General features: G+C 53.5%; 6 protein-coding genes across 6 annotated transcripts; 4 read left to right on the forward strand and 2 right to left on the reverse strand.

The window, feature by feature from the left end:
* Positions 1-82: 82 nt before the first annotated feature.
* On the forward strand, positions 83-2009 carry VPS30 (beclin 1; the record flags this gene model as incomplete). Its single annotated transcript, XM_076678843.1, has 7 exons — positions 83-799; positions 879-1003; positions 1068-1195; positions 1260-1527; positions 1597-1737; positions 1812-1893; positions 1965-2009. 7 exons carry the CDS (start codon positions 83-85, stop codon positions 2007-2009), a joined length of 1506 nt encoding a protein of 501 aa, XP_076534081.1.
* Positions 2010-4305: 2296 nt separating this feature from the next.
* On the forward strand, positions 4306-5162 carry JCM15063_001043 (uncharacterized protein; the record flags this gene model as incomplete). Its single annotated transcript, XM_076678844.1, has 4 exons — positions 4306-4488; positions 4555-4830; positions 4915-5013; positions 5076-5162. 4 exons carry the CDS (start codon positions 4306-4308, stop codon positions 5160-5162), a joined length of 645 nt encoding a protein of 214 aa, XP_076534082.1.
* Positions 5163-7105: 1943 nt separating this feature from the next.
* JCM15063_001044 (uncharacterized protein) lies at positions 7106-8894 on the forward strand (the record flags this gene model as incomplete). Its single annotated transcript, XM_076678845.1, has 2 exons — positions 7106-7363; positions 8754-8894. 2 exons carry the CDS (start codon positions 7106-7108, stop codon positions 8892-8894), a joined length of 399 nt encoding a protein of 132 aa, XP_076534083.1.
* A 6223-nt stretch (positions 8895-15117) lies between these two features.
* Positions 15118-15748, forward strand: TRM112 (RNA methylation protein TRM112; the record flags this gene model as incomplete). The annotated part of the gene is made up of 4 exons (XM_076678846.1): positions 15118-15306; positions 15382-15480; positions 15577-15654; positions 15719-15748. 4 exons carry the CDS (start codon positions 15118-15120, stop codon positions 15746-15748), a joined length of 396 nt encoding a protein of 131 aa, XP_076534084.1.
* A 483-nt stretch (positions 15749-16231) lies between these two features.
* Positions 16232-17697, reverse strand: JCM15063_001046 (uncharacterized protein; the record flags this gene model as incomplete). The annotated part of the gene is made up of 5 exons (XM_076678847.1): positions 16232-16299; positions 16365-16742; positions 16847-17043; positions 17113-17181; positions 17456-17697. The coding sequence occupies 5 exons, from the start codon at positions 17695-17697 to the stop codon at positions 16232-16234; spliced, it is 954 nt and encodes a 317-aa protein (XP_076534085.1).
* Positions 17698-19098: 1401 nt separating this feature from the next.
* JCM15063_001047 (uncharacterized protein) lies at positions 19099-21152 on the reverse strand (the record flags this gene model as incomplete). The annotated part of the gene is made up of 6 exons (XM_076678848.1): positions 19099-19308; positions 19377-19667; positions 19756-19871; positions 19952-20039; positions 20108-20216; positions 20323-21152. The coding sequence occupies 6 exons, from the start codon at positions 21150-21152 to the stop codon at positions 19099-19101; spliced, it is 1644 nt and encodes a 547-aa protein (XP_076534086.1).
* Between the last annotated feature and the right edge of the window lie 437 nt (positions 21153-21589).

Raw genomic sequence — 21589 nt, forward strand, 5'->3', positions numbered from 1 at the left:
GTCGGGACATCTCAGTCGGGGAGATCAGCTCTCACTCTCGCTCATCACTGCTCCGGTTGATCCGCGAGGAACCAGTCCGAGCATGGTTTCGTGCCAAAAGTGTCGCCAGCCCATCTCGCCTGCCTCGTTCGCCAACTACGACCCGACCGTTGATCGACCCCCGCATGCGCCGTCTTCGGCCCTTGGCGCGGTAGATGATTCGGTCTCGAGCCTGTCTCCCTCGACTTATGACCTACTGTCCCACTCGGAACGTTATCCGGCTGTCCCCGCCGCGGTGAGGCCGTACTATCAAGCCGCAATCGCTTCACCACATCGTAATGGCCCTCCGCACTCGTCTGCGCACCCACGGTCTACAACCGTGCAGAGACTCGTCGTACCTGCTCAACCGACTCCGAGACCGCAGCATCATCACCTCGGTCCAGCCGAATCTTTCGTCGTGCTTACCGATTCAGTCTTTCGTCCTCCATCCGCGGTATCCGCGGGCTTGCCCCAGCTCCCTTCGGCTGCGTCTGTACCGACCTCCGTAGCAGCAGTGCCCGGACCAACGTCGCTCAACTCGCGTTTGACGCAACTCGCGCACCTGTCTTCCCTCTTGTCATCATCGTCCGCGATCGACCATCCGGTGTGCACCGAATGTGCAGACACGCTCGTCGTCCTCATGCAGGCAGAGCTAGACCATGCGAAACGAGAACGTGACCGGTTGATCGCGTTCGAGAAGGACGTGGTCAAGAAACGTCACGACGCTCACCAGGATGGCACCGAGTTGACCCGCGAAGGACTCGAACGCGACATTGCCAAGGTAAGAAAACATTCGCAAATTGCGCTTTTTCCCAGAATCTGAACTCATGATCATGCTGCGGGGGTATTGGCCTGTTTAGCTCAAGAAAGCGGAACAAGCCGCAGTCGTGGAGCTCAAGTCGGTCGAGAGCACGAAAGAGGGGCTCGAAGCCGAACTAGAAGCCCTCAAATTGGAAGAGGAACAACTCGCAAAGGAGGAAGCCGAGTAAGTGTCAGGAACCGCTGAAGCCAAGCTCGCAAGGACTGATGGTCTTGGCTGTTCTAATCAGATTTTGGACCCAACACTCCAAGTACATCCTCGAACGGGATACGCTCAAAGACCGTCAAAACAGCTTGATCACGCGCGTGAACAACTCGCAGAAAGAACTCGACAAGCTGCAACGGACAAACGTGTACAGTACGGAACCCAATCTTTACCGATCCCGGTAACGACCGTTACTGACTCCTTCCTTCGAGAGTAGATGATACGTTCTGCATCGGACAAGAGTCGACGCTGGGCACGATCAATTCTCTTCGACTCGGAAGACTCGCATCAATCTCCCCGCCCGTCGAATGGTCCGAGATCAACGCGGCTCTGGGTCACACACTCTTGTTGCTCCAAACGATCAGTCTCAAATTTGGCATGCGCGGGTTCGTCGGGTGGAAGCTCGTGTGCAAAGGCAGTTTCTCGAGGATTGTCAAGATCGAGGAAGGAGCAAATGGGAGAGGGGAAGGTGAATCTTATGAACTGTAAGCACAGTATTGGAGATTAGGGCTCTCGAAATCCGGACGACGCGCTCACTGTATTGTTCCTGATAGGTATGGATCATCAGATTTGTCCATCTCGAGGGTGTTGCAGAACCGAAGGTTCGATTTCGCCATGGTCGCGTTCCTGGATTGTCTCAGACAGTTGATCGAATGGGTCAGCGAACGAGATCGAAGTGTTCGAGTACCGCACAAGTCAGTTCTCCTTTTATGAAGTACCATGCTTCTGTGCTCTGTTCAGCTACTTATTTTTCACTGTGTTTGATCAGAATTGTCAAGGACAAGATCGGAGACGTTTCAATCAAGTTTCAATTCGGATCGGACGAAACTTGGTCGAGAGCGCTAAGACACGTATGGATACCAAACCCTCCTGTAGAGAATCATCGAGAGACGCACTGACCCTCGAACGATGATTCCGACAGGTACTCCTCGACTTGAAAATCTTACTCGGTCGAGCATCGATCTGAGAATCACCGACTCGCGCTCGGTACCGCGTCACCCTCGTCTTACCACCATTTCGCCCAGCTTTTCTTGACGTCGTTTTTTTTGGATCACTTTGTCGTTCACCTTGTCGTAACACTACAGCATTCTCTATTCCGGAATTTCTGAGATCGATTATCTCCTACAAAAGGGACCGGAGTTAGAAACCTTTCGACGGTTGTCGAGTTGGGTTCTCGTTGGCCAGGGGGCCGAAGCACAAATTTGAGACAAATATCGGCGAACGTGCACGGATCTCCACGGTCGCTCTAGACCCTGACACTCGTTTTACCCCTGAAGATACCCAGTCCGAGGAGCCCGAACGCTGACGCCCCTCGGTACACAAACCTATGCCTCAAGGTGCGAATCCTCTTTGTCCTTCTGCTTTCGACACTCGATTTCTCTTCGGATAGCTATCACGCATCGGACCTGCGATTACCAATGTCAAGCTCGACTCCCAATTATCAATGGCCGATAGAAGGGGAGCTCGAGCTACTCACAGCCGCAGCGAACCGCTACGGACAAGATTCGAAACTCCTGCAACACGTTTGCTGGTACAGATTGTTGCTGTCAGCTCTGTGGGAGGGACCCATGATCAGTGCAGAAGGGCAGACGGCTATACACAAAGATCTGAAACATCTGGTCTCGCGAATCGGTAGAAGAGACCTCAGAAAGGGGGACCTGCAGCACTTGTTTGTGAGGATAAACAGCTTTGACACCACGGCAAGCTTGCACTGACCTTCCACCATCACTAGGATACCCTGGAGAAAGTGATTGCCGCGCACCCTCCTGACGCTGGGCGAGGCATTGGGTACCACGCGATTCGCGATATTCTCGACAACCAACAGCTCGCTACCAAGGAAACGAAGGAGATCTTTCGCATGTTCATGCCTGACCGGTATTGGGTCCACCTCACAAGCCGATCCCAATTCGCAATCCTCTCGCGGGTCTATGGGTGGCTAGTGGAAGACGGAGAAATAGCCCAGCGACTCGGTCAAACCAAACGTGACGAGTCGTTCAGAGTGAGTCCTGAAACGATCCTCAATCCAAGAGAGGATGATTGACTCAGTGCTCGGCTGATCGAACGATCAAGGCACTCTTGAAAACCCTTACCGAATACGTTGAATGGAGCAAAACGCTGCTGTTCCTGCCACTTAATATTCTCAGAGACCTCGTAAGGCAAACTCGACTACATCCTGGATTCATAGCTTACTTCATTTCCTGATCATCTTTAACCAAGGATCCACGCCCTCTTTCTGGTTCCGCGCCTGTGCGCATGCCTGTAGGAATCTACGAACATCGACTCGGGAAATGGCCTGCTCTGCTACAATTGCTCGCCAGGGTTTTCGCAGCTTTCGCACACGAACACGACAGGGCGCGTCAAGTGGGGCACAGAGCGATGCTGCTTGAGATCGTCTGGAAGACCGATTCGGTAGACTGGCAGGACAAAATCGTACTGCAGCAGAAGGTCTTGAACACCAATCACGCAGTACGTGCAGGAAGGCCCCCTGACGAAGCTCTCGCCCTTCTAGTAAGCACCGCCAGCTTCTTTGTGCATATTGCTCCTGTTCCGACTGACGCTTCGAAAGACGTGCATAGCCCCAAATCCCAGAAATGGCTTCAGTTTTCAAGATAACCGGAGCTGGCATCCCAAAGGACTCGTTGGTCCAGGCTATCAACTGCTATCTTGACAGACCTGCAAACAACACGACCCAAATACGATGGCGCAAAGCGATTTGCAATTCGAAATTCTTTCAGACTTGGAACAGCCACACACCCCGTTCTCAGTTCTATATCTTGGCTTACATACACATGTGGCTCGCGACATGGACCGATGAGCGGATTGCGAAAAAAAACACCGGAAATCCGGGCAAACGCCCAGACGGACTGGACGGGATCAAGAGCGTGAGCTATTTCCACCAACAAGTTCTGTATTGCAGCGAGAGGAATGAGCTCTGACTGACACCATCTTGTCGTATAGCCACCTATCACAGACCTCAAGCTCCTGGCCGAATGGAAAACCCCCGGCCATGAGGGAAATATTGAGGCCTCTCCTCCTGCAACCGAAGCAGGAGGAACTTTCTTTCAGAAACTTTCCTTCACAGACCTCGTAAGGCAAACTCGACTACATCCTGGATTCATAGCTCACGCCATTTCTTTCTCATTTTGTCCAAGGATCCGCGCCCTCGTTTCGCTTCTACGCTTCTGCGACTGTCTGTAGAAATTCACGAAGGTCGACTCGGGGACTGGCCTGCTTTCCTCAAATTGCTCGCCTGGGTTTACGCAATGTTCAAACACAGACACGACTGGGCGCGTCAAGTGGAATGCAAAGCGTCGCTGCTCGAGATCATCTGGGAGACCGATTCGGTAGACGAGCAGGACAAACTCGTGCTGCAGCAGCAGGTGTTGAACACCGCTTATGCAGTACGTGCAGAAAGGCACAACCTCGAGGAAGCTTTCAAGCTGCTGGTACGCACCAATTTCTGCATGCATCATCTGTCCTGTTCTGACTGACCCTTCGGAAGACGTGTGTAGCCTCAAGTGCAAGTCATGGCTTCAATGTTCAGATTGACCGAAGCCGGTATCCCAAAGGCCCGCCTGGAAGAGGCCATCGAGGGCTACGAGGTAGTACCTGTCTCCAGGCAGCTGCAAAGCATCTGGTGCAGAATGATCCGCGAGACGGACTTCTTCAAGAGATGGGACACCCTCGCACCCCGCTCCCAGTTCTACATCTTGGCCTACATACAAATGTGGCTTGCGACGTGGACCTACGATCACAATGGCCAACCCGGGCTGAGCGGGCAGAAAAGCGTGAGCTATTTCAGCTGATTCACAAACTGGTTCTGCATTACAGCAAGGGGAGTGAGCTCTGTCTGACACCATCTTGTCGTATAGCCACCTCTCCACGACTTCGAAATCCTGGTCGAGTGGAGACCATCCGTTCACGAGGGAAATTCCCAGGCCTCTTCGCAGGTGCATGGTGGACCCGAACAAGTGGGTGCACCGCTGCATTGATCCGAGTTGCCCTTGCACCGCTGATTTTGCTTCTTGAATAGCACCAACAACAAGGCTATTCTGGTCAGGAATGGTCTCCCACCTCTCGCGGATCGCAAAACGCCTCGGTGCTCTGCGGGCAATGGTAGTCGACGGCGCAAAACTTCCACCCACGTCTAGAGAAGCTACGACCCCTCTCCTCAGTGGTGAGATTCCGATGTCCTCCATTTTTTACTTCGTTCCATTTTGTGGTGTTTCCCCCTTGTTTGTGACCGCTTCGCTTTCAAATCGCCTGCCATGACAGACACTGTTTCGGACCTGCCAGATCGCGCACTGTCGGTACGCTTTTTTACGAGATTCCCGTTCCCGTCTTGACAGACTCTGTATAGGTGTCATGATCGATCATTGAGCGCAAACCTTTGCGCGAAAATATGCCGGTCTCGCAAAGAGGATAGCTAGAACCTCCAGTGCGGAAGTGTTGAAGTGGGTAAGAGCTCGACAAGTCACAATACGAGAACACCTTCTTCATGCTCTCTTGTTTAGCTCGTCAGTGTGATAACCTGATCGTACGACACGTTCTACAAAAGAAAAGAGTCGACTGCAGTAGTTCGACTCGACGCGCGTGAATTCGATGTTCCGACTCAGTCAAGCGTAGGACCAAGGAACGCAAATGTCCGACAATCCAATAAATCATGTCCATTCGGTAGGTTGCCATCAGTCGCAGCATTGGGAACTACGTAACCGATGGTCATAGCAAGCCGACAAGTTACTGCCCTCCTCGCAATGACCTGCAGATCATATTCATGGTTGCGCCTAGATCCCAGGTTCAATACGTTGTCTTCCCCACGTCCGGTTCATATACCTGATTTCAGCTATTCCCGTTGTCTGCCTCGATGAGCTCTTGCATTTGACGGTTCGTTCGTTTCGCTCCCAGGATGGCTTGCTTTGCGGGACCTTGTTCCTACACTCGCGCGATCTAGATGTTCAGGCTTCAAGGCGGTACCACGTCCCGAGCGGTCTACCCTTCTCGCGACGAAGACTCAAGAGGCATCGAAAGGGATCGTGGGAGACGTGACAGCCTGACAGCCGGGACGAGAGATCGGAGCGAGCAGTAGAGACCAGAGATGTTCAAAAGCCGCAAGGGTGTAGATACGAAGCGCAAAGACAGTTCAGCGCGAGCTAGGAGGCGGCAAGAGCGACGGCTGAACGGCGAGACGATGAGAGAAATGAAGTCTCATCATTGCTCCGGTTGATCAGCGTGAGACCATTCGAAGCTGGTCTCGCCAGAAGTGTCGCCATCTCATCTCGCCTGCCTCGTTCGCCAATCACGACCTGACTCGTTGATCGATCCCCGCTTATGCCGTCTTCGGCCCTCGGAGCGGTGGACGATTCGATTTCGAGCCTGTCTCCCTCGACGGATGACTTGCTGTCCCACTCGGAACGCTACCTGCCCCTCCCGCTGCCGTGAGGCCGTACGACCTCGTCACAATCGCTCCACCACATCGCACCGCGCGTCACGATCTACTGCCGTCGCACTGATCCCCGAACAATGATTGCCAAGGTCCTCCTCGACTTGAGAGTCTTACTCGGTCGAGCATCGATCTGAGCTTCACCAGCCTACGTTCGTCACCAGTCACCCTCGTCTTGTCGCTCATCAGTTCCCCAACTTCTCTTCACGTCGTTTCTTTTGGTTCTCTTTGTCCTCCACCTTGTCGTAATTCTACAGCAGCCAACGCGTCACCACTCGCGTGCCTCGATCATGCCAGTTCTCAAGACGTCGAGAGAGAAACGAACGATGTTGCCGGACTCGTCGGGTCGTTCAAGCTGCCGAGATGAGCGGAGCACAGATCTATCAACGGTCGCCGAGTTTCGGGCTGGTTGGACCCATGAACGGAGCACAGATCTTCGAAAGACACATGCCGACCGGCCGAGTTTGGACCCTGTCTCTCCGAGTCGATTGTTCTCGGAGAAATCTAGTCCGATGAGCCCGACCGAACGCTGACGCCCCTTGGCACAAACCATGCCTCAAGATGCGAATCCTCTTTGTCCTTTTGCTTTCGACGCTCGATTCGCATCGGGCCCACGAACACCAATGTCGAGCTCAGCTCCCGATGATGACTGGTCGTACATGCAAGCGCAGATCGATCGACTCCAGGGAGTAGCGACTCGTTATGGACAAGATTCGGAACTCCTGCGACGCGTCCGCTGGTACAACTTGGTGCTGCCAATTCTGTGGGAGAAATCTGTGATGACTCCAGAAGGGAAGAAGGCTATACACGACGAGCTGGAACGTTTTATGGACGGATTCAACCCGAACGTACACTCAAAAGAGCACCTGCTGCACCTGTTGGTGAGTTCACGACAGCTTCAGACACCGCGATAAGCCTACGTTGACGATCCATTTACCGTAGCCGACCCTGAAGAACTTGCTTGATATGCTCCCTCCTGACGATGATGAAAGAGCCATCGGTCACTATGCGATTTGCGCTATTCTCAACAACCGACGTCTCGTTACCAAGGAAATGAGTGAGATCTTTCACATGTTCATGCCTGACCAGTATTGGTGCCACCTCACAATGCGGTCTCAAGTCGCAATCCTCGGGCGTTTCTATGAGTGGCTGGTTGGAGACGGAGAAAGAGCCAAGCAACTTGGTCAAACCAAACATGACGAGTCGTTCAATGTGAGTCTCGGGACGATCCTCAATCCTCAAGAGACGATGATTGATTTGCTGCCTGGCTTATCGAACGATCAAGACGCTCTTGAAAACCCTTCCCAAATACGTTGAATGGCGCCCAATTCATGCGCGGCTGTTCCCGCCACTTATCGATCTCAAAGAACTCGTGAGCAGGCAAATTCGACTAAGTCTGTATCGTAGCTTACGCCACTGTATTTTCATCCTTGTCGAAGGATCCACGCCCTCTTCCCGGTTCCTGGCCTCTGCGACTGCCTGTAGGAATTCGCGAGCGTGAACTCAGAGATTGGCCTGCTTTCCTTCAACTGCTCGCCAGGGCTTACGCGGCTTTCGCACACGAACACGATAAGGAGCTTCAAGTGCATCACAGAGCGATGCTGCTCAGAATCGTGCGTGAAGTGGATTACAGAGCGATGCTGCTCGAGATCGTGCGTCAAGTGGAATGCAGAGCGATGCTGCTCGAGATCGTCTGGAAGACCGATTCGGTAAACTGGCAGGACAAACTCGCGCTGCAACAGCAGGTTTTGAATACCAGGAACAAACTACACGCAGGAAGAGCCCCTGAGGAAGCTTTGGAAGCTTTCAAGCTGCTGGTGCGCACTAAACTCTTTGCACATATTGCTCCTGTCCCGACTGACGCTTCGAAAGACGTATGTAGCCCCAAATCCGAGAAATGGCTTCAGTTTTCAAGATGACCGGAGCTGGCATCCCAAAGGACTCGTTGGTCCAGGCTATTGACTGCTATCTTGACAGACCTGCAAGTGGACCGACCAAACGCAAGTGGCGCATAAGAATAACCCAGACGTACTTCTTTGAGAATTGGAACAAGCTCACCCCTACTTCCCAATTCCATATTTTGGCCTACATACATATGTGGCTCGCGACGACGACCGACGAGCAGCTTGCGAGAACAAACTCTGAGAACCCGGGCAGACGCGTAAGCGGGCGGGAGGGGATTAAAGGCGTGAGCTGTTCAGCTGATTCACAAACACGTTCTACTTTGCAGCACGGGAAGCGAGCTCTGACTGATGCCATCTTGTCGCATAGCCACCTGTCCGAGACCTCGAGATTCTGGCCAAGTGGAAACCATCCCTCCCCGAGGAAAATCCCGATGCCTCTCCTCGTGAGCATGGTGGACCCGAGAACGTCAGTGCATTCCGCTGCGACACTCCAAGTTGGCCCTATTGAGAATTCGGTCCCTTGAATAGCACCAAAATCAAGCCTTTCCTGATCCGTGTTTTCCTGCCTCTCGCGGTCCGCCAGCGGACCTTGCCCGTTCCGCTAGACGGCGCGCAGGTGACCCGCGAACCACTGCGCAATCTGAAGCAGGAGAAACCTTCTTTCAGAAACTCACTCTCCCTGACCTCGTAAGTAGGCAAACTCAACTACACCCTCGCTCATAGCTTATGCCATTTGTTGTTCATCCTTGTCCCAGGACCCTCGCCCTCGTTTCGTTTCTACACTTCTGCGACTGTCTGTAGAAATCCACAAAGATCGACTCGGGGAGTGGCCTGTTTTCCTCCAATTGCTCGAATGGATTTTCGCAACTTTTGCACACAGGGACGACTGGGCGCGTCAAGTGGAATGCAAAGCGAAGCTGCTCGAGATCATCTGGGAGACCAATTCAGTAGACAGGCAGGACAAACTCGTGCTGCAGCAGCAGGTGTTGAACGCCGATTACGCAGTAGATGCAAGGATGCCCCTTGACGAAGCTTTCAAGCTGCTGGTACGTGTCAAGATATACATGCATCATCGATCCTGTTCCGACTGACGCTTCGGAAGACGTGTGCAGCCTCAGATCCGAGTAATGGCTTCAATGTTGAAACCAACCGGAGCCGGCATCCCAGAGAACCGCCTGAGCATGGCTGTCAACGGCTATCTCGCCGTACCTGTGTACTCGCAGGCGAAAAACGCGTGGTACAAAAGCATCTGCAAGTCGAAGTTTTATCAGTCTTGGGACGGGCTTACGCCTCGATCCCAATTCTGTATCTTAGCCTACATGCATATGTGGCTCGCTACGTGGACCTGGGATCCTGATGGCCAACCCGGGCTGGCCGGGGCGAGAAGCGTGAGCTATCTCAGCTCATTCTCAAACAAGTTCTGCATGGCAGCGGGGAGCAAGCTATGACTGACACCACCTTTCTCGTATAGCCACCTGTCACAGACCTCGAGATCCTGGTCGAGTGGAGACCATCCGTCCACGAGGAAAATTTCCAGGCCTCTTCGCAAGTGCACGGTGGACCCGAACAAGCAAGTGCATTCCGCTGCAATGATCCGAGTTGCCCTTGCACTAATGATTCTGCTTCTTGAATAGCACCAACAAGGCTATCCTGGTCAGGAATGGTCTCCCTCCCCTCGCGGATCGCAACATGTCTCGGTGCGCACGGGCAATGGTAGTCGACGGCGCAAAATTTCGGACCACATCTAGAGAAGCTCCGGCCCTTCTCCTCAATGATCCGATTCCGATGTCCTCCATTTTTTCCTTCGTTCCATTTTGTGCTGTTTCCCCTTGTTTGTGACCGCTTCGCTTTCAAATCGCCTGCCATGACAGACACTGTTTCGGACCTGCCAGATCGCGCACTGTCGGTACGCTTTTTTACGAGATTCCCGTTCCCGTCTTGACAGACTCTGTATAGGTGTCATGATCGATCATTGAGCGCAAACCCCTGCGCAAAAGTATGCCGGTCTCGCAAACAGGATAGCTAGAACCTTCAGTGCGGAAGTGTTGAAGTGGGTGAGAGCTCGACAAGCCACAATACGAGAACACCATCTTCAGGCTCTCTTGTTTGGCTCGTAAGCGTGATAACCTGATTGCACGATACGATATGCAAGAGGCAAGAGTCGATTACTGTAGTTCGACTCGACGGCCGTTAGTTCGGTATTCCCACTCAGTCAAGCATAGGAACAAGGATTTGAAACATCAAATCAATGCAATAGATCATGTCCATTCGGTGGGTTGCCATCAGTCGCAGCATGGGGTATTGCGTAACCGATGGTCATAGCAAGCCGTCAAGTTACTACCCTCCTCGCAATGACCTGCAGATCGTCTTGATGATTGCGCCTAGATCCCAGGTTCAATACGGTGTCTTCCCCATGTCCGGATCGTACTCCTGATTTCCGCTATTTCCGTTGTCTGCCTCGATGAGCTTTTGCATCTGACGGTTCTTTCGTTTCGCTCACAGAATCGCTTGCTTTGCGGGACCTTGTTCCTACACTCGCGCGATCTAGATGTTCAGGCTTCAAGGCGGTACCACGTCCCGAGCGGTCTACCCTTCTCGCGACGAAGACTCAAGAGCAATCGCAAGGGATCGTGGGAGACGTGACAGCCTGACAGCCGGGACGAGAGATCGGAGCGAGCAGTAGAGACCAGAGATGTTCAAAAGCCGCAAGGGTGTAGATACGAAGCGCAAAGACAGTTCAGCGCGAGCTAGGAGGCGGCAAGAGCGACGGCTGAACGGCGAAACGATGAGAGAGATGAAGTCTCATCATTGCTCCGGTTGATCAGCGTGAGACCAGCGAACACGGTCGCGCCAGAAGTGTCGCCAGCCCCTCTCGCCTGCCTCGTTCGCCAACCACGACCCGACCCGTTAATCGACCCTTGCTTGTGCCGTCTTCGGCTCTTGCGATTGGCGCGGAGGACGACTCTGAGCGGTTCCGAGCCTGTTTCCCTCGACGGATGACTTGTCGTCCCATTCGGAGCGTTACCCTGCCATTCCCGCTGCAGTGAGGCCGTACTGCCATGCCGCAATCGCTCGACGACATCGTACCGCGCGCCCACGATCTATCACCGTCGCAGTGATCCCCGCACAATGACTCTCACGGTACTCCTCGACTTGAGACTCTTACTCGGTCGAGCATCGATCTGAGCTTCACTAACCTACGCTCGTCGCCGGTCACCCTCGTTTTGTCGATCACCAGTTCCCCAACTTCTCTTCACATCGTTTCTTTTGGTCCTCTTGGTCCGCCACCTTGTCGTATAATACTACAGCAGCCCACGCGGCATCACTCGCGAGCCCCGATCATGCCGATTCTCAAGACGTCGAGACGCCGAGAGAGAAACGGACGATGTTGCCGAACTCGTCGGGTCGTTCAAGCTGTCGCGACGCGCGAAACACAGACCTAACGAGCACAGATCTTCGAAAGACACAGACCGATCGGCGAGTTTTGACCGCCTCTCGATTTATCTCGAGGCAAAGGTTTGTGCCAAGGGGTGTCAGCGTCCGGGGTACGCCCCTTGGCACACACCTTTGCCTCATGGTACAAGTGCAAGTCCTCTTTGCCCTGTTGCTTTCGACGCTCGATTTCTCTTCGAACAGCAATCTCGCATCGAACCTACGACTACCAATGTCAAGCTCGACTCCCAATTATCAGTGGAAGATATACTGGGAGCGATAGAAATGGAGCTCAATCGACTCAAAGCCGCAGCGATCCGCGACGGACAAGATTCGGAACTCCAGCTACGCGTTTACTGGTACAGATTACTGCTGACAGCTCTGTGGGAAGGATCCGTCATCACTTCAGAAGGGCAGACGGCTATATACACCGATCTGAAACATCTAGTCTCGCAATTCGATGAGAGAAACCTCACAGAGAGGGACCTGCGGCACCTGTTTGTGAGGATAAACAGCTCTGACACCGCGGTAAACTTGCACTGACCTTCCGCTAACACTAGTCTACTCTGGAGAACGTGCTTGACCAGCACCCTCCTGGCGCTGAGCGAGACATTGGTTACCACGCGATTTGCGATATTCTCGACAACCAACAGCTCGTTACCAAGGAAACGAGTGAGATCTTTCGCATGTTCATGCCTGACCGATATTGGGTTCACCTCACAAGCCCATCTCAATTCGCGATCCTCTCGCGGCTCTATGGGTGGCTGGTGCAAGACGGAGCAAGAGCCAAGAGACTCGGTCAAACCGAACGTGAACGTGACGAGTCGTTCAGAGTGAGTCCTGGAACGATTCTCAATCCAAGAGAGGATGATTGACTTCGTGCCCGGCTTATCGAACGATCAAGACATTCTTGAAGACCCTTCCCGAATTTGTTGAATGGCGCCCAGGTCAGGCGCCGAGCACTGCGCAAGCTGAACCAGGACAAACCGTCTTGAAGAGGCTTACTCTCCCAAACCTCGTAAGCAGGCAAACTCAATTGCACCCTCGCTTATAGCTTACGCCATGTCTTTTTTATCCTTGCCCAAGGATCCGCGCCCTCGTTTCGCTTCTACGTTTCTGCGACTGTCTGCAGTAATCCACAAAGATTCACTCAAGGCTTGGCCTGCTCTGCACCAATTGCTCGCCGAGGTTCTCGCAGCTTTCGCACACGAACACGACGACGCGCTTCAAGTGGAAAGCAGAGCGGTGCTGCTTGATATCATGCGTCAAGTGAAATGCAGAGTGGTGCTGCTCGAGATCGTCTGGGAGCCCAATTTGGTAGACAAACAGGACAAACTTGTGCTGCAGCAGCAGGTGTCGAACACCTGGAACAGCGTAAAATCAGGAAGCTCGTCTAAGGAGGCTTTCAGGCTGCTGGTAGGCACCAAATTCTTCACGCACCATTGCTTCTGTTCCGACTGACGCTCCGAAAGACGTGTTAAGCCCCAAATCCCAGAAATGGCTTCAGTTTTCAAGATGAACGGAGCTGGCATCCCAAAAGACTCGTTGGTCCAGGCTATTGAATGCTATCGTATTTCAGAATTCGGCCGCCGGATCGTGGAAGTACAGAATTAACCGGTCCCAGATTTATAAGTTATGGGACAAGCTCACCCCCCCTTCCCAATTCCATATTCTGGCCTACCTATATATGTGGCTCGCGACGTGGACGTGGGATCGCAATGGCGAACCCGGGGTGGCCGGGGCGAAAAGCGTGAGCTATTTCAGCTGATTCTCAAACAAGTCCTGCATGGCAGCGGGGAGCAAGCTATGACTGACATGACCTTGTCGTATAGCCATCTCTCGCAGACCTCGAAATCCTGGTCGAGTGGAAACCACCCCTTCATGAGGGAAATCCCGAGGCCTCTTCGCAGGTGCATGGTGGACCCACACAAGTCAGTGCATTTCGCCGCAATGATCGATGATCCGAGTTGCTCTTACACTAATGATTCGTTGCTTGAATAGCACCAACACCAAGGCTATCCTGGTCCATGGTCTCCCTCCTCTCGCGGTTCGCCAGCGCAACACGTACAGGTGCTTGGCAATCCACGTCGATGAATGCTCAACCGCTCCAGAGAAGCTACGGCCCTTTTCCTGAGCGGCTCATAAACGTTGCCGATGTCTCCTTTTTTTTTTTCTTGTTTCCACATTGTGATGTTTCCCCTTTGTCAATTTCCGCTTCGCCTAGAGACTGCTTGCCACGACAGACACTGTTTCGGACCTGACAGATCGCGCACTGTCGGTACGCTTTTTTACGAGATTCCCGTTCCCGTCTTGACAGACTCTGTATAGTTGTCATGATCGATCATTGAGCGCAAACCCCTGCGCAAAAATATGCCGGTCTCGTAAAAGGATAGCTAGAATTTCAAGTGCGGAAGCGTTGAAGTGGGTAAGAGCTCGACAAGCCACATTACGAGAACACCTTTTTCATGCTCTCTTGTTTGGCTCGTGAGCGTGATAACCTGATTGTACCACACAGTTGACTGCAGTAGTTCGGCTCGACGCGCGTGGATTCGATGTTACGACTCAGTCAAGCGTAGGAACAAAGGAACGCAAACGTCCATTCAACCCCATCAATCACGTCCATTCGGTGAGTTGCCATCAGTCGCAGCATGGAGGATTGCGTAACCGATGGTCATAGCAAGCCGACAAGCTACTACCCTCCTCGCAATGACCTGCTGCTCAAGTTCGTGATTGCGCCGAGATCCCAAGTTCAATACGGTGTCGTATACACCGCGTCCGTTCCACTTTCCTGGTTTCGGCTATTCCCGTTGTCTGCCTCGACAAACTCTTTCACTTGACTGTATTTTCGTTCCGCTCCCAGAATCGCTTGCTTTGCGGGAGCTTGTTCCTATACTGCCTGAAATATGCGCGCGATCTGGAGCTTGAGGCTTGAAACGGAACGGTTCCGAGTCGTCTGCTTCCCTCGCGACGAAGGCTCGAGAGGACTTCAAAGGGGTCGTGGGAGTCGTGACAGCCTTATACTGTAGCCGGGACAAAAGTCCGAAGCGAGCAGTAGAAACGAGATCTCGGAGCTGACAAGGCGAGGGATGTCCCACAGCCACAAGAGTGTAGATATGAGGCAATAAGACAGCTCAACGCGAGCTGGGGGGCGGTAAGAGCGACATCGAAAGGCGAAACGACAAGAGAGATGAAGAGCTGAAAGACGCGTAAATTTATCGTTCCGATTCCTCCACCGCCTCGACACCAGGACACTTCCGCTTCAGTACACCCCTTCGATCACTTGAGAAGAAGATTTCGCCATGGTCCGCCTGATCACACAGAACCTCTTGTCGTGCCCTTCGCGCGCGTGCACTTATCCTCAAAACTTCCCCCTCGTGTTTCAACAAGTCGAGAGACTCGAAGTTGTCGAAGCCGAGTACAACGAAGAGTTCTTGCGGGGAGTTCTCAGTAGGCTCGAATGGCCTGCGTTGAGGAAATCGGCAGCCGAGGTGAGTTCTCCTCCCATTATCCCTCTCCCTCGACGTTACCACGATCATCTGCTTACCCGAGTCCTCCTGGTATAGCTTGGGAACACGGATCTACCTGAACAAAGTCCCGACTTGACCGCTCCTGATCAAATCTCGGAAGAACTCCTCAAAGTCCTGCATCACGTGCTACTCGAAGTGAGTTTCTAATAGCCTATTAGCCTTCTCCTCTCTTCGCCTCGAAGCAAGCTGATTCGACAAACTGCAACACGTCTTGCTTTGTCGTCCCTTCAGATTGTGGTGAGAGATGGACAAATGGTGTGCCCTCAATGTTCGCATGTGTTCAAGATCAAGGATTCCATCCCGAATATGGTCAGCTTCCCAGATCGTTCCTTTCGAATCAATGTTGACGCGATTTTTGACGTGACATTAACAGCTCCTTGCGGAACACGAGATTCGCAAGTAAGACGATCCGTTTCTCTCAGGTTGCGTGCAGGAAAGGAACAACGTAGACACGGGGCGGCAATGTTGTAACTAGTACTTTTGGAAGGTCTTCCAATCTCTCGACAAAGGTTCCGAGAGATCAGATGAACCGGGTAGAAAGCTCTGTTTTGTTTCGTTACAAGTGGGTGAATAGTCATACAACACAGCAAGAGGGAAAAAGTCGGGTTTTTAAGAACAAGCAATAAGGATAATTGAGAAGAAAGTCGAAAGGAAGCCGGCGAAGAGCGAGAGAAAACCCTGAGGATGCGCGAGACTATGAACAGTGGTGAGAGGCCTTTGGACTTGGCGAAATGACGAGGGATTAAACCACAAGCCTTGGTATACTAGGGTATCGAATTACTGATGGGTTGAGTGAGAGGCGCTTCGGTTGTCTCTAGGAAGGACGCCGAGGAGAGCCGAGGCGAGAAAGGTCTGTACAATGGGTGGTCGAGGGTGGTTCGCGTAATCACCAGTACTTCTTAGGCTGGCAAGTGCCGGTTTTGCGATCGAAGTCGTAATTCGGGGAGCATGAGACTGTGCAAAAAGAAGTGTGTCAATAACATAGTTTCGTCAGAGTCAAGCGGGGACGAGCGACGTACAGATGCGGCACTTGGAGTCGACACAATCCGAGCTAAGCACGCCCGACAATGCGGTACAGTCGACGCCTTGCTCCTCGTATCCAGCCGACTTGCCCGACCAGAACCCGGCTCCAATAGGAGGACATCCTCCGCAGTGGGTCGCCGAGTTGACCGTGTTGAAGCAGGCCATCTCGTACCCTTTGTCGAGACCGGGACGTGCGACAGGGCAGATCGTGAACCCGCTAGGACAAGACGAGACGGACGGGATGACAATCTTGGAGTTTTGCTGGGACGAGGTCGGGGCAGATTTCGGGACCGGCACGTCGAATCGGATCTGAGGGCGGCCGGGACGAGGTCGGTTCGGGGTCGTGCACGTGAGTGATCGGGACGAGCAGTGTTCTGCGCACGCGAGACGAGCCAAGTCGATTCGGTAAGCCGAACTGAACCTTCAAGAAACCCAAGAACACCCTCGGCGCAAAAAGGGGGAGCCTCGGCAAGCTTACTCGACAGACACGCCGAATGATTCGGCTTGGTACCAATCTGGTACGCGCCCTCGTACGAACAGTCGGCACCGGAACCTCCGCAGACGGCCTTGCCGACAATGCCTTCTCCTTGGGACGTGCGTTGACAGCCCAAATTGCCGGCGCATAGTGTGTCGTCGGGCCCGTCGGGACCTTCACATAGATCTCCAAGACCGCCACTGAAATACGCAAAACAGTCAGCTTCGCATCGCTGCAGTCGAGGATATTGCAAGACCGAAAATACTCACACGCAGATTCCGGGCGACTCGAGTGTGCCGGTGCACTGACCAAAGTCGCATTGGTTATCTGCGGTGCACCTATCGAGATCGATGCGATCGCCGGGAGACAATGAAAGGTAAAGGCTGTGTCAGTACTGAGAGCCATTTGACCGGATCGGCTTGACCTTCGCGTATGTGGGACGCGGAAAAACAACATGAAACAAGAGGCGGTGCGGCGTAAAAAAAATAGTGGTGGTAGGCTCCGATCCAGACCGACGAACGTGCGTCCTGTTCGTTGTCTTTCGCGAATCGCGCATACGGTGCGGGAGAGAGACGAGGTCACGACGCGAAGAGAGGACAAAGAAAAGCGTACCGTGCGCCTTGCCATCCGCAAAAGTACCCTAGTCCTCGCTCCTCGACGCATTGCGATCCGACGGGAACGCCTACCACGCGCGAGGAAGTGGTCGACGCGAGCGAGTCGCAGATGTGTTGGTTCGGCTCGACTGTTCCACACGGGAATCGGCCTGGCAGCGCCGTACTCGACGACACGAGCGTCGCAAGCACGAACGAGAGCACGACGAGGCGGCGGTAGTGCGACAGCGAAGCGGACGTCATGTCGCAAAGGCGGGATGACAATGGGCGGGACGCGTTCGAGCTGATCGTTGTTGTTGGATGAGCGAAGAGAGGGAACCGTTGTCCAGGTGTAGTAGCGGTCGAGCTGGTGTTTCGCAGAGCGCAGCAGTCGCTCAGGATCGCTTTGAATCGGCGGACAGAGAGAGCACTTGAAAGCAGGAACCGACAGTTGCCCAAGTTGGAGCGAGCGGGATCAACAAGGCCCTCTTGGAGCCTCTAGCCGAACAAAATTAAAAGCCAAGTGGGGGGCCGAGAGCCCATCCGTTCGGAGGCTCGGATCTTCGTCCCGCGACCGCCCGACGCGCGATTTTTCATTTATGCCGCCTTCCCAGGCTATTTCTTTGCGTCGGCCAGACTACAGTAGCTCCGTCTAATTTCGAGCATGTCTACATACATAGGCTTTGGCACTTGGTGGTCACAGGAATGAGGAACGCAAGCTCCAAAACTACCTTGTTCGAGCTCGAAGCGTCGTGCTGTGGGTTAAGGGCGGCCTCGTGACCAAGTTCTCGTCGAGATTCATCGGCAACTTCGCGCGCGGCGCAAGCCGTGACAAGAAAAATCGGCAACCGTGCAGTAAATGATCGACAACGAAAAAGGAGCGAGCTTGACCCAACCGAGAAGGTCACAGAAAATGACCTCGAAACTGGCAAGACGCGTCCACGCTCTTCCGGTTGGCCTTTCTTCGAGCTTTTCTCTGTACACGAGTGGTGCGATGACTCGCTCCGGTGGAAGTACGTGGACCTGAAGCCGTCAACAAGGTCACCCGATCCATTTTGCAGGGAGAACTGTACTGCACATCGAAAAATTCCTCGCGTACGCCCAAATTGCCTCATTTGTGAGCAGGACTCGGGAGTGCACCATCGAGGCTAATTAGTAACCGGCATACGACAGCAAAGTTTACAATTGACGCCTGGATAAATTGCGGGCGAGAATGGAAAAAAGGCCTTCTCCTACGCACACAAACGGGATTCGAGACCTGCCAAGCTCATCTGGGCCCGAGCAGCTGACTGTACTGTACTTATTACCTGCTGGGTCGTCCATGATTAACGGCTGTCTCTCCTTGAGCGATCTTCGGATCTCACGATATCGCACAAGTTCGATCGTGTCGAGGAATGTCGCGCGCTCGGGTCCCGGCCTATACAGTAAGATGTGTGGAAGACACATCAAATACAAATCGCTCGCGATCGTCGCGGAGTAGAGCTTTTCGCTCTCGCTCTCGCTGTTGCTCTAGGTTGGACTTTGCTCCGAGTAACTCCAGAATCGTAAACGAGTAAACCTACGAGAATGCCATGCAATGCAATCTGAGCCTGATGTATCCAAAAACAAACGAATCCAAAAACAAACGAACAAATCCTCTATGATAGCAAGCGCACGTTCGTTCTTCTAGAACCATCCTCCCGTTGACTGAAGTTTTGTTCGTTGATCCCAAATGAGATCGACTCGTTCTCCCTCTCGGTTCTTGTGTTCGAGACGAACAATGCCGTCTGGAGAGAGGGTTCGTACTCCGGTGATGTAGTACGTTCGCTTGTCAAGTCCTTCCTCCTGCCCCGGTCGGATCGGATGGAACGTTTCGAATTCCCACCAAGTGTGTTCCTGCGAGAAGGTTTACCAAAGAGTTCAGTCATGCCGAGACCACGGAAACGGAAGAGTAAACAACGTACCGATTGGTCGAGCTGGTCCTGAGTGAGGGGTTCCCTCTCAATCACGATACTGTATCCCAAACTGACAACGACCTTGCCGTTTTCGAAAGTGTACCTTCGACCCCAGTTGTCTCCTCCAACCGCTTTCGCCGCTTTGCCCACGAGCGTGATCCCTTTGCGTAGGTCGCCCATGCCCGTCTCGTGCCAGGGAGGGAAAATCGTGAACCATGATCCCCAATGGTGTAGCGAAGTGATGAGGAACCCAGATTGGAAGAACCCGGTACCGTCACCACGGATATCGAGTTGGTGAAGCTATACGCGTTTTTCCGGAAATCCGTTTAGTTTTTTTCACAAGGCCATGATTAGGAGGAGGAGAGTGAGAGGTTCGCGTGTGACTGACAGTATCGTCGACGATCAAAACATCCTTGATGTCCTTGTTGACGACGAGTGAAGCACAGTGCGAGATCATGGCGTCTCCACCAAATGCAGACCCAAACTTTGTGAGACAAGTTGCCCCTGTTCGTGCGTTCGAACAGAACACGGTGAGTTCCAGGGTTTTTGCAACACGAGAGGATGGAACGAGATCTTGTCCTCACAAGCATCATTGCTGTTCATTTTCTCGATAGTCGCACGACTGACGTAGATGCCTGCACCTCCGTACGCGATGTGTCCCCATTGTGCAACCTGTAGTAACGAGGTATAAGAGTCTTGCATCTTGGTGGTGCTTGAGAGGTCATCGCGTCGGAACTCACCTGTTTGGTCGACTCGCTGAGGGTTCCGATCAACTGATCGTCGTTCGAGTCGTACGAAGACAACAATCGGACGAGCGAGTCAAAGTCCGGGAAGAAGGTATCGTCGTCACTACAGCGACCGCGCAATTAAAGGTTAGCTCGCGAACCAAAACCAATACTTTGTACTCCAAGAGAGCGAAAGACAGGAGGGGTGAAAAGCATGGGTGGATACGCACGCAAAGACAAACCATTCGACTCGGTCTCCACCTTGCGACTCTCTTCGGAGTGCTTCCCGATACAGTTCCTCCGCGAGGGCAAAGTACCGCGTCTCGAACCGGTCCGCTTCCCTCTTCCTCATCTCGACGTACATGCCGAGTGTCTGCGCTTCCTCGACGGCCTCTCTCGTCCTGGCTTCCTCGGTCGGGTTTGGCGGAGGGGTCAGAACGAGCAAGAGCGGCAACGATGACACTTGGTCCAGATTTGTCGGGTCGAGAGGCGCGTTCAAAGCGGCCGGTAGCCAGTGTTGCCACACTGGCAAGTTCCACAAGACTCGATCGGGAGTGGTCGACATGCCAAACATGATCTTGCTGTTCTTCCAACCAACGGGCACGACCGGTCTAGGCGAAGAAGGTACCGCGTACGATGAACACAATTGTTCACCTTTTTCATCTCCCTGCACTCCTTCGTGTAGTCTGCCCTGTCCCGGTTTCGGCTTGGCCGCGGCGAGCTTGGAACCGTCTGGCTTTTGTTGAGCGAACCGCAATTCTCTCGGAGGGTACGAATACGGCGCGAATGCGGCACTGCCGAGATTGTAGGTTCGGTTCGCGGCCTTGTCACTCTCTTGCGAACCTTCTAGGATGACAGTCGGGACGTGCTTGTGCGAGGTTGAATACGGACACGAGTCGAGCAGTTGCGCTCGCCGTTGTGCTGCTCCTTTGAGAGTTCCGGACGAGGTAGGAGATCTACCACTCGTGAAGAGGTACAAGACGAGGACGGTGCCGCACACGAGGATGAGGATCTGGCGAGATCCGAACCGGGGCAGTCGAGTCGAGGCGTTGAGAGCCATGCCGGAGTTTGACTTTCGCCGAGGATGCAGCACGGATGGTTTGGACGGAGCCACGATAGGCAAAGTAGGCTTCGAGTCTGACTCGCAGCTGAGAGCGGTAGGGAGAGCGACGAGCGAGAGTCGAGAGATGGCTGGACCACCGTCATACATCAGTCTGTCGTTCTCCTTGACGAGCATGACAGCCCAAGAGAGAAGCTTACACACGCCTCGGATAGCTGTTGTGATCCCGGCTGAAGGGCTCACGCTAGAGGACTCGGGTCGAGGGCGACCGGACACAACCGATCGCTCGCAACTTTTGGAACGCGATACGCTCGAGTGGACCGTGCGATTGACCTGACTTCCGTGCCGAAGAGTCGATGGATGGTCGGCTGGCTACGAACCTGCACACCGGCGAGAGAATCGAAAGGTTGAGGCAAGTTGTCGGTTCCACTTCGGCG

Source organism: Sporobolomyces koalae (assembly GCF_050403365.1).
Source record: "Sporobolomyces koalae JCM15063 DNA, S_koalae_JCM15063T_v1_ctg17, whole genome shotgun sequence".
Taxonomy (NCBI): domain Eukaryota; kingdom Fungi; phylum Basidiomycota; class Microbotryomycetes; order Sporidiobolales; family Sporidiobolaceae; genus Sporobolomyces; species Sporobolomyces koalae.